The 11,564-nt window shown below is 59.2% G+C and overlaps 1 protein-coding gene across 1 annotated transcript; it reads left to right on the forward strand.

Annotated features, from left to right (window-relative positions):
* The first annotated feature begins 2,069 nt into the window (after positions 1 to 2,069).
* On the forward strand, positions 2,070 to 10,490 carry ETFB (electron transfer flavoprotein subunit beta). The gene is made up of 6 exons (XM_056136416.1): positions 2,070 to 2,199; positions 7,105 to 7,263; positions 7,367 to 7,525; positions 8,810 to 8,872; positions 9,377 to 9,535; positions 10,279 to 10,490. The coding sequence occupies exons 1-6, from the start codon at positions 2,143 to 2,145 to the stop codon at positions 10,447 to 10,449; spliced, it is 768 nt and encodes a 255-aa protein (XP_055992391.1). The 5' UTR covers positions 2,070 to 2,142; the 3' UTR covers positions 10,450 to 10,490.
* The last annotated feature ends 1,074 nt before the right edge of the window (positions 10,491 to 11,564 follow it).

The raw sequence follows: 11,564 nt of genomic DNA on the forward strand, positions 1-11,564 counted from the left end.
AGCAATAAGACAGAAGTGGGGTGCATGCTTGTCTTGCACACAGCTGACCAAGGGTTGATCCTCGCTTCCCGTAGGGTCCCCCGAGCCCACCAGGAGTGATCTCTGAGCTCAGAGTCAGGAATAAGTCCCGAGCACCACCAGGTGTGGCCCCAAACCACAAGATAAATAAAAGGTCTGCACCGATTGTCTTGCTAGAGTGACACCCGGCTCACCTGATGTCAGAATCCCCCACAGGACAAGTGGCCCCCCCCACCCCCAGCTGCTGCTGGCCACATCCTTAGGAGCCCTCCGCTCTGTCTCCCCCCTTGCGGTTTCAGACCTGTGACAAAAGCCAACACACAAAGAAGTTGCTGAGCACGTAAGGGCTGCCCATCCCCTCTCGAGACACAGCTTGCCAGTCTTAACCCAAGCCCTCACCTAGGGTTGGGATGCTCTGGGCCCCAGACCCCAAGGACTGTGCAGATGTTGGGTGATGGCCAGTGCAGTGGCAGCGCAGGACTGAGGGTTCACTGTCCCTAGACCACTGGCTGTGCCCCTAGCGTGCATGGTGCTAGCATGAACCTCCAGCATCTTGGGTATTCTATTTGGACTGTGGGTACTGGGCTATAGGTGTGAAGACTACTCTCTGCCTTTTTCCTCTGCGGTGAGGGTGGGGGGAACTCTGAGGGGGGGGGCCTGGCACAGGATGAAGGGGGGAGGGGAGGTGCTGGGGACACACAAGGGGCAGAGCTGTGGTAGATAAGCAGGGCCCAGGAGATGGGGAGGGGCGTGGCCACAAGATATAGGGGGTGTGGCCAGGAGTTTGAGGGCGTGGCCAGAAGCTGCAGGGGCGTGGCTAGAAGATGAGCATGGCCAGAGCCTAGAGCTTAGAGGTTCTGGAAGCTGAGGGCTTTGCCTCCGCTGTGGACGCGGTATAGGGATCCCACCAGATCACACTCTCCTGGGCCGGTTGTTGGAGCCCAGGTCTGTTGCTGCAGATTGGAATGATATTCTGCTCCATGTAGAATGAGTGCACAGAAGGGCGAAGCCTTCTCAGGGTCCTAGTGTTTGGGGTGGCTGGCTTTACCGTTCTCTATTTTCTGTCCTGTCAGAGCACCAATCCCCCTTGACCCCCAGCCCTTCTCCCTGGACACTCCAGTGACTACCCAGCACTCCCCCAGTATACATTACTCCTGGGGTTCCGCAACCTGGGCAAAGACCACCTTGGGAAATCTCCTCCGCACACCAACCACTGCCCCCTTTCCAGCACCCGGGACCCACCTTCCTACCCTCCACCCCCCCACCCCCCACCCCCCGCCGGTTCTGCTTTCCCTTGGCAGATCAGAGCACCAGCGCCATAGGGACTGGCCCGCGTGCCTTTGACCGCAGCCTGACTTGGAGCAGAGTAAAGAAACGCCTCCTGGCACGCTGGGGGCTGGCACCGCCTCTGGAATGCAGCCGCGGAGAGTCGGGGCAGGGGACTTGAATTCGGGGGTACAAGGAGGCTCAGGGAGAATGTGGACCAATGGGGAGGTGCCCGGGGGAGGGGTGGCAGGGGAGGGACCAGGGAGAGTCTCGGAGAGGACCTGGACGCGCAGGACGGTGAAGGGGCCCGCAGGGGACACGGGCGCGTGGAGATAATTGGGGAAGCTGGGAGGACACGGGCACGGAGGGACAACGGAGACTTGGGAGGAGGACGCAGACTCCGGGGGGCTCAAGAAGCCCTTTGGAAGAGAACGGGAAGATCACGTGAGAGGCCTCCATGGCGTGGGGCATGGAAACACGGGGCAAGGAGGACAACCGGGGTAACTGGGGAAAGGGGGAGCCCGTGAGCCTCGGGAGGCGTTCAGGACCCCTGGGAGCACCCCGTCGCTCCCGGGAGCCTCCCACGACCTTTCCCCCAGTTCCCGGCCACACCCCTTCCCTCAGCCCTGGAAACACCCCCGCGGATCCCGCCCCGCGCCGGATCCGCCCTCCATTGGTCCGCGTCCGCTTGTCACGCCTCCCCGCTCGGCCTCCCCATTGGCCGCCTGGCGGGGGCGGGCGCCGAGGGCGGTGATTGGCTGCCGGCGCGGTGCGCAGGCGCAGACGAGTCCGGACCGGGCGGCCCCGGAGCCGAAGGACCCTGCAGGCGGAGGCGGCGGCGGCGGCGGCGGTGGGAACATGGCGGAACTGCGAGCGCTCGTGGCCGTGAAGCGAGTCATCGACTTCGCTGTGAAGGTGACCGGGACCCCCCTCCCCTCTTCTCGAGCTCGCGAGCGCGCACGGCGTGGGGGTCCCCGGCACCCGCGACCGGCGCGACTTCTCCGCCCCCCCCCCCCCCAGTGGCAAAGTCACACCTGAGGGCAAAGATCACTGACGATTGGCCACAGGCGCGCTCGATGCTTCTAGACACACTTTCACAATTGTTGGCATTTTCCCTTTGCGGGGCGGGGGCGGGGGGCACCTGGCGGTGCTCAGGGCTTACCCCCGGCTCTGCGCTCTGCGCTCAGGGGTCACTCCTGGCGGGGCTCGGGGGAGCCTGTGCGGTGCCGAGGGTCGGCCGCGTGCAGGGCCAGCGCCTCCCGGAACCCACTCTCCTGGATAGCTGTGTGCAGCGCCCGTTAGCTTCTCTCGGCTCACCAACGCTCCTGCTGTGCTCGCAGGCCACTGTTGCATGCATCACTCAACCTGCATCTGCATGGCCACCCGCACAGGTCCTGCCCGCATCAGACCCACACATACCAGGACGGAGGAGGGCCCACGTATGAAGAGTTACCTGTGGGTGCCTGCGGTGACAGCCCCCACTGGTCCCAGGGCTGGTGGAACAGCGGAGGGTCTCGGGGGGAGCAGCAGGTCTTGACTGTGGTGCTTTCAACACCGGCTCTCCAGAGCACCAAACTGAGGCTGGTGGTGATCCACCTCCCTTGGAGACCTCTGACACACAGCAGAGTGGCTGCCCACTTCTGCACCCTCAGCACACTGCCCAGCGCACAGCCTGCTTTACAAACCCCAGGGATACCTTGGAGTGATTGAAACTGGGGCCACCAAGTTGACCCGAACCACTGCTGCCCACCCCTATGTATATTTGGGGAAGCCCAGAGCCAGGGCCTGTGTGGGAGCTCAGGTGTCACGGGCAGCCTAGACTCAGTGGGCACTAGCTTTGCACTAGTGTCTTCTTTTCTTCTTCTTCTTTTTTTTTCTTTTGACTTTTTGGGTCACACCCGGCAATGCCCAGGGTTTACTCCCGGCTCTGCACTCAAAAATCAATCTTGGTGGTGCTTGGGGGTTCATATGGGATACTGGGGATTGAACCCTAGTCGGGGGCATGCAAGATAAGTACCCTCCCCACTGTACTGTTGCACCAACCCCCAACACTAGTGGTTACTGAGTCCACACTGGCTGGTGCTGGGGAGATGGCTGTGAGGGGGGTGCCAGCCTTACCAGTCAGTGGTCCTGACCCTGAACTCAGGCACCATATGGAGCCCTCACACGACCTGGCCTGTGCAGCTCAGCATGGCCAGGCCTGCTAGCGAACGTTGCGCCCCACCCCAACACTGTTTGAGAGCCCCCAAGATAAAGAGTAAAGAGAGTAAAGCCAGCCCTTACTGAGGTGGACCCATTCAGTGAACCCTGCAGCTCCTTTCCTGGAGGGACCGGGAGGTTGTATCACTTGTCACTCACGCAGCTGAACTGGAGCAGTTAGGACGGACACCCCTGATGGAAACTCCCGAACTCCCCACTGCAAACAGCTGGGACCACAGGACCCCACCAGCCTCTGAGCATTTCTGTGGGCTCATCCAGGCCCCCTCTTACGCAACCCTGCTCTCCGGCACAGGCCTGGGCACATGGGAGCAAGAGAAAGTGGGGAGGCAGCCCCAGGTCAGCTCCTGGCCTGCGCCAGAGCACTGGCCCCAGACAACCCCCTTGTTACTTTAGTCTCTGAACACATGGTCTAGGGCCAGGCCGACAAGACAAGGCCTAAGCGCTTGCCTTGCCTGCTGCTGACCTTCCCGGGGATGATCCCCAGCACCAGCTGGGTCCCCCGAGCTCCACCAGGAGTGTCAGAGTGACCCCCAAGGACAGAGTCAGGAGTGATCCCTGAGCACAGAGCTCAGAGTCATCCCTGAGCACAGTCAGGAGTGGCCCCTGAGAACTGAGCCAGGAGTGAGGCCTGAGTGCAGAGTCAGGAATGATCCCTGAGCAGGCTCAGAAGTGAGCCCAAGCACAGAGCCAGGAGTGAGCCCTGAACACTGGCTGCCAATACTCTTCCCACAAACAAACAAAACTCACCATAACCAACAAATGACTCAGGCACCTCCAGAGGCTGTTCCTGCCCAGCTGTGGGTCCTGCCCTCTGTACCTGCCCTGTGCCCCATTTCCTATCTCCTGTCCCAGTGCTCCTGGGTTCTTCCTCTCCCTGCTGCCTGCTCAGGAGCTGACCTTTCCCTCATCCGCTGCACACCCCCCCCACTCCCACCCCTCCCACCCACCCCCAGGGGCTCCCAGGTGGCTCAGGCCAGGGGCAGTCCCTTCACTCTGCCCTGCTAGCCTCTGCTCCCTCTCCCTGCCCCCTTTATCTCCAGCACACTGGCTCCTCCACTCATACCAGGCTGTCCCCCTGCCCTGACCCTGCCCGAGGGACCCTCTCCGTGCCCAGCCCCTGCTGGACCTTCTCCCTGGCCCTAAACCCTGCCGAACCTTCTCTCTGGGCATCCTTCCTGCTGTGCCACCCTCCTGACCCCAGGATGTCTGGTGACCAGCAATATGGTGTCAAGGACACCCAGACTACACCCCGCGCTGATGGGGTGATGCAGGACCAATGGTGACACAGGATCAAACTCTGGGCCTCACGCTCACAAGGCTCATGCTCTAGCCCCCTGCGCCATTTCCCCCGGCCTCCCTCCCCTCCGTCAGTCCACTGACTATCAAAATTTCCTGATTCACTTCCTCCAGGAAGCCCCCGGGATTTGAGAAGCTCATCCCCCACCCCCCACTTTCTCAGCCCTTCCCAGGCCCAGCCCAGGTGGCCTCTGTTCACCCATGTGTATCCCTGTGGTCCCTGACTAGTAGCTCTTTCAGGAGAGGAAGAACCCAGGAGCACTGGACTCACTCCTGTGACCTCAGAACTGTGGCCTTGCTTCAGGGCTTAATGCAAAGCTCCTCATAGGTGGCACCTCTCTGGGCACCCCCTGACCCCGGCCCCTCCATGGCTCCAGTCTGCTTCTTGGGATAGGGTGTCTGTACTTGCACAGTGACCTTCTGAGTTGCTGCTTTCCTGCTGCTCCTCTGGTCTCTGGGGTTGGGGGGGTGGGGTCAGTGCCCACGTGGACCCAGCTAATCATATAGACACTCACTTCCTGTGGCCCTCGCCAGGGCTGGCACTGTCCCAGCCGCCTTTTCCTCCTTTATTGAACATCTAGTAATTTAATTTCATTTATGTTTTTGTCCTATGCACTTTCCCCCATCGGGGCGTTGGTTCAGACCCAGCAGTGCCTAGAGGCTGTACCTGTCCCTGCTCAGGAACAGCCCCCGGCAGTGCTCAGGGGACCCAGCTGGGTCTGAAGTGATTCACTTCTGCACTCACTCTTCAGCCCCAAGTAAACTTTTTTGGGGGGTTAAGACCCACACCCAGTGATGCTCCGGGCCACTCCAGGCTCTGCACTCAGACCTTACTCCTAGCCGTGCTCAGGATGCCAGGGATCGAACCTGGGCCACACATGCAGGGCAAGTGCCCTCCCTGCTGTCTTATCTCTCTGGCCCCTAAACTTTTTTGGTTTGTGGGTTTTTGTTTGTTTGTTTGTTTGTTTGTTAGTTTTGTCCACACTCCTGGCTCTGCGCTCAGAAATCACTCCTGGGAGGTCTCGTGGCCCTGTGGGTTCCAGGTATCGAGCTGGGGTCAGCTGCGTGCAGGTGCCCTCCCTACTGCACTTTCTCTCCAGCCAGTTTCTGAGCCAAACCCAGTAGAGCTGAGTGGTCACTCCCACTCCCACTCAGTGCTCTGGGGAGACCATGTGGTGTCTGGGATCACATGGGATCCTCAGGTCTGTAGACCCTGTGCCCCAGCTCGCTGCTGTCCTGGGCCCAGCTGGGCCTCCTGTATGAACCTGGTGTAGGGAGCTGCTCTCCATGGAGCTGGTGTGGGCACATTGATCCACATGAGGTCAGCCACCGCCATACTGTGTGTGTGTGTGTGTGTGTGTGTGTGTATACGCGCGCGTGTGTGTGTATACGCGCGCGTGCATGCGTGCATGTGTTTTTGCACGTGTATGTGTGCGTGCGTGCATGTGTGTGTGTTGGGGCAGGGGGGAGGGCTGGGGCTGCCTGTCTGTAGAGGACACTCTGGGGGTCGAGTGTCCCTGGCAGGGCCGGGGTTCACCGGGGTTAGACCTTGCATACTCGGGAGGCCTTCCAGTGTGGTTTGGGTCCCTGGGCCCTGCGTCCACCTCATCGGTGCTCTGGCGCTCAACCCACCTTGGGTATTAATAGCATTTGGCAGCTCGGAAGCATGCCCAGTGCTGGCAGTGACACATTTGGCAGACGGAACTTGACCTTCAGCTTATGTCTCACGCCTGTGGAGAGTGCTGGACTCGGGGCTCAGTCTTCATTTCTGTGGAGCCCTCCAGGCCTGAGAAACCTGCTTCTCCCCAGATCAGACCCCAGCATACTTTGCCCCTTGCACTCAGCCCTTCATGGCCACAGCACTCCCAGCATCCGCCTCCTGGAGCCCTGAGGGCTACCCAAGCAGCGTCTGAGGGTCAGGAAAATCCTACCACAGGGCGTGAGGCCTTGAGTCCTGAGTCCCGTCCTCCACATCAAAATGCACCCCTTGAACCAAACCCAAGTGAGGAACCCTCACAGACTGAGGACCAGCTCTCTTCCTTCCAAGACCTCCCTGAGGGAGTTTTGATCTTCGGGGCACTCTGGGATGACACCCCTCATCCTGCCACCCTGGGTGAGGCACTCGACCCCTCTGCGTCCCGCTGTCCCATCTGTAGAAGAGGGTTTTCAGTAGAGCAGGGTGCCCCCAGACAGGGCCCTGCCCCTGCCCACCCTGGACCCCTGGGGACCCTGTCAGCCTGTCCTCTCCCCTGTGCTGGTGGCACTGGGCCTCTAACCACCGCCCCCTCACTCCTCCACCCACAGATTCGGGTGAAGCCGGACAAGTCAGGGGTGGTGACAGATGGCGTGAAGCACTCCATGAACCCCTTCTGCGAGATCGCCGTGGAGGAGGCCGTGCGGCTCAAGGAGAAAAAGCTAGTGAAGGAGGTCATCGCTGTCAGCTGTGGGCCCACCCAGTGCCAGGTGCTGGACCACTGGGTCTGAGGGAATAGGCACACAACCCCTGGGTCTGAGGGAGGAAGACTGGGCCCAGAGGAAGCTGAGTCAGCCCTGTTTTCCTCTCCAGGAGACCATCCGTACCGCGCTGGCCATGGGTGCGGACCGCGGCATCCACGTGGAGGTGTCAGCTGCAGAGGCCGAGCGCCTGGGGCCCTTGCAGGTGGCCCGGGTCCTGGCCAAGTTGGCTGAGAAAGAGAAAGTAAATCTGGTGCTGCTGGGCAAGCAGGTGGGCACAGTGCTGAACTGCAGGGAGCCTGTGGCTGCTGGGGTGGGCGGGCTTAGGCCACCTCTCGTGCTCTGCCACAGGGCCTGCCGCTGTGTGTGAGCAGTGATGGCAACAGGGCTCTAGGTATTGGTCCCCCTGGGAGCAGAGGGTGCCGGGCTCAGGCCAACAGGATGCAGAGGTTGGGGCAGGTGGGGTGGACGGGGGACAGGGCTGGGGGCTTGGTTTAGAACTGTAGAGGCAAACCCTGAGAAGAACAGTTAGAGGAAATACAAGGAGTCCGGGGGTCATCAGGGGACCGCAGTGGGCCAGAGACAGAGGCCTCATCCTGAAGCAGAAGCCTGAGGCTTTTGCGTGGGGCCTGGGGAGGTCTATGAGTGGTGCATTCTCAGCTGCACTGTAGAACAGGCCTCTGGTGCCATGGCTCACGGGTGGCTTGAAGCAGAGACTAAGGCCAGGAGTCTGGGGGTACTGGGTGCCCAGCTACAGCCGGCCCTCATACATGGACTTCAAGGCATAGCTTGATCCAGGGTCACTTGTGGACTTCAGGTCTGTTTCTGTCATGTTTTGGGGGCCACATTGGTGTTGCTCAGGGCTTACTCCTGGCAGGACTCAGGGTCAGGGACTATATGTCATGTCAGGGATTTGAACTGCGGTTGACAACTTAACCCTCTATTTCTGTCTTGATTTTACTCTGCATGTGCAGATTTGTGTCCCACCTCTTCTAGAAGGTTGGATGGAGGGTCCCATCCAAGCTGACCTCTCATGGGCCAGCTTGAATCACATGTCTTTCCATGAACCAGTCACTAGAGTCGGGGACCCAAGTGTTCTCACTGGCCCAAGCCCCCATTCATGGAGTTCCTGTGAATATCCGACAGAAGGAATAGCAGTGGTTGTCAGTGCCTGCAAGGGGGGTGCTTATGGGTTCAAATCCCCCCTATTCCATTTGTGCCAGCTCGATCCTGGCAGTTCTGCTGTTTGAGCTTGGAGCCTCTCAGCTGTGGTTCCAGGATGTCCCACAGTCAACCAAAGAGATTTGGTGCAGGCAGTGTCAGGTGTCCTGGATGTGGGCTGCCCAGGTCCTGGACCCAGAGAGGGATAGGATCAGTCTGGTCCAGCCAGGTGCCAGTGACAGGAACTGCTTTTTTCCTCGTTTGATTGGAAGCTGCCACACCCCTTAGTGTCAGCAGACACACACTTCTGGCTGCCTCTGTGCAGAATGCCAGCGGGTGTATACTCAGGCCAAGAGGAAACATGTGCGTTGACCGGCTCCTCTCCTGCACATAGGCCATTGACGATGACTGCAACCAGACAGGCCAGATGACAGCTGGATTTCTGGACTGGCCACAGGTGAGACCACTATGGGCAGCGGTGGAGGGTGGGAGCAGGCAGGGAGGGTGGGAGCAGGCAGGGGTCTCAGGAGAGGGATAGGGGGCCTGATGGAGCAGGCAGGGACTGGAGGGAACTTGACCCAGCACCCAGGGAGTCTGTGGGTCGCCAGAGAGAGAATCCCAGTCCCTCTGGTGCAAGGCAAGTGTCCCACTCGCTGTATTGTCTTGGCTACACACTGAGTTGTTTTAGCCAGTCCAAAAGATTCACTGATTCACTGAGCTGAAAAGGAAGGTTTAAAGGGTCATAGCAGCCAACAGGGAGAGCCCCTCAGAGGAGCTGCCCTTGCTTGCACATGGGCTGATCCTGACTGCGCCCTCCCCTGGACACCTCTAGCCATGGTGTCTGTGGGCCCCCGTGAGGCTCAACAGGCTGGGCTCTCACAGCGGGTCCTCGCGTTCCCCCGCCCCATGCCCCATGCCCCTCCCCGCTTGCCTTAACTTCCCCATGCTGCCCCTCCTCCAGGGCACATTTGCTTCCCAGTTGACGCTGGAAGGGGACAAGATGAAAGTGGAGCGGGAGATCGACGGGGGCCTGGAGACCCTGCGCCTGAAGCTGCCCGCAGTGGTCACCGCCGACCTGCGGCTCAACGAGCCCCGCTATGCCACGCTGCCCAACATCATGGTGAGCAGTGACTCGGCGGACATCCGGGAGGAGGCAGTATCCTTGCACCAATAGCCTTTACTAGACAGCGAGCAGGTCCCCTTCACCCAGACATGAAGGAGGGGCACTGGGTAACGGGCCAAGGAAGATGGGTCATCCTGGTGCATTCCGGAGGGCTCCAGGTTAGTCTTTAGCAACAGGAAAGAATCCGGGACTGCAGCTCCCTAGGAAGGGGCTGGGCTGGGCGGGGGAATGGATCTCTTGGCTATTGGGAAGAGCACGCATGACCCCGTGGCTAATAGGAGGAACACGTGAGTCAACTTAGACAATAAGGAGCCCTTAGTGGATTATCTCAGCCGATGGGTCTTGTTACTCAATAAAATGGGTCCAATGAGTCATCTAAACCGATTCATCTCAGCTGACAGGGCGGGCTTAGTGGCTGGTCTCAGCCAATCGGGAGAGTTCAGTGGGTCCACTCATCCAATCGGATGTGTTTAATGAGTCATCTCAGCCAATAGGGTAGAGCCGACATGTCAGTTGGGCCTCTCTGCTTTGAGATTTAACTACCAAGGTCAGGCTTGTGGAACCCTCCCCGCCAGGTGATGGGCTCCTTTCAACTAGCAGCCATCCTCACCGCCGGTGGAGCAGTGATTCCTGGAGGGAGGGGGAGATGCGGGAAACTGAGTCAGGAACCAGGGCAGGGGCAGCGGGCGGTGGGGGTGGGGAGTTTGGCAGCCCACTAAGCTGTGGCTTCTTGAGTGCAGAAAGCCAAGAAGAAGAAGATCGAGGTGATCAAGGCCGGGGACCTGGGCGTGGACCTGACTTCGAAGATCTCGGTGGTCAGCGTGGAGGACCCGCCCCAGCGTACGGCAGGCGTCAAGGTGGAGACCACGGAGGACCTGGTGGCCAAACTGAAGGAGATCGGGAGGATCTGAGCCTTTTCCTGAAACTCAGCAATAAACTCTGTCTCTCCTGACGTCCGTCTGTTCTCTCAGACCCTGCTGTCTAGTCTGACATATTGCGGTGTGCCACACCCCCGTGCTTCAGGAGAGTTTCTGCCAGTCCTTTCCCTGAAGTTTCCGTTACGAACCATGTCAAAGGGGTTAGACCTGGGCCCAGGCAGCCATTGGAGTGAGGGCCTGACTCCCTCCAGGGCCACCCATTTGTCCTGTAGTGCTGGAAGTGGAATGCAGAACCAGAATGCAGAAGCAAACCCAACTCACTGCCATTTTCCTCTCTGGGTCTCATCATCAGTGGTGCCCCCAGATCTTAGGAACCTGTGGATCCTGCTTATTAATGGGAGGAGGCTCAAAACATCTGCCACCACTTAAAATCAATTTGTTGGGTTTGTTTTTGAGCCACATGCAGCAGTGCTCAGGGGTCACTCCTGACAGTGCTCAGAGGACCCTAAGTGGTTCTGGGGATCAAACCAGGTTTGTTGGGTACAAGGCAAGCACCTTAACCCATATATTATCTTTTTGGCCCTGCAGACCTTTTAAAGCTACAAAATCTGCCACATGAGGACTACTGGGGAGATGGCTCAAAGGATTGGAAATATTTTACATGCACTAGTCCCCCCAGAACTGCTAGACCCAAGGACTGAACAGTCTCACACAACTGGGTCAAGTACCACCAGGAGTGGCCCCAAGACCATGTGAGCACTGCTTGGGAGGCCCCAAAGAACAAGGATTGCAGGAAGAGCTCAATAGTGGGCAAAATAAAGCTTTTCCTGCAGGAGGCCTAGATTTGATGCCTGGTACTACATGGTCCCCTTTGAGAGCACTGCATAAGGGGCTCTCTGAGAGCATTGAGCTGGGAGTAAGCCCTGAGAACTCCCAGAAGGAATCTCTGAGAGCACTGAGCCAGGAGTAAGCCCTAAGCATGTCCATGTGTGCCACCACCACACCTCTTCACCCTCCGAATCTTCCCCATCGAGTTTGTGGATGTATTTTGGTTTTGTGGTCATAGCTAATGGTGCTCATGGAGGCTTGTGGGGTGCAAGGGGTCAAACGGGTCAGCTGTGTGCAAGGCAAGTACCCCTGTACTGCCT

This window comes from Sorex fumeus, unplaced genomic scaffold (genome assembly GCF_029834395.1).
Source record: "Sorex fumeus unplaced genomic scaffold, SorFum_2.1 ptg000122l, whole genome shotgun sequence".
NCBI lineage: Eukaryota > Metazoa > Chordata > Mammalia > Eulipotyphla > Soricidae > Sorex > Sorex fumeus.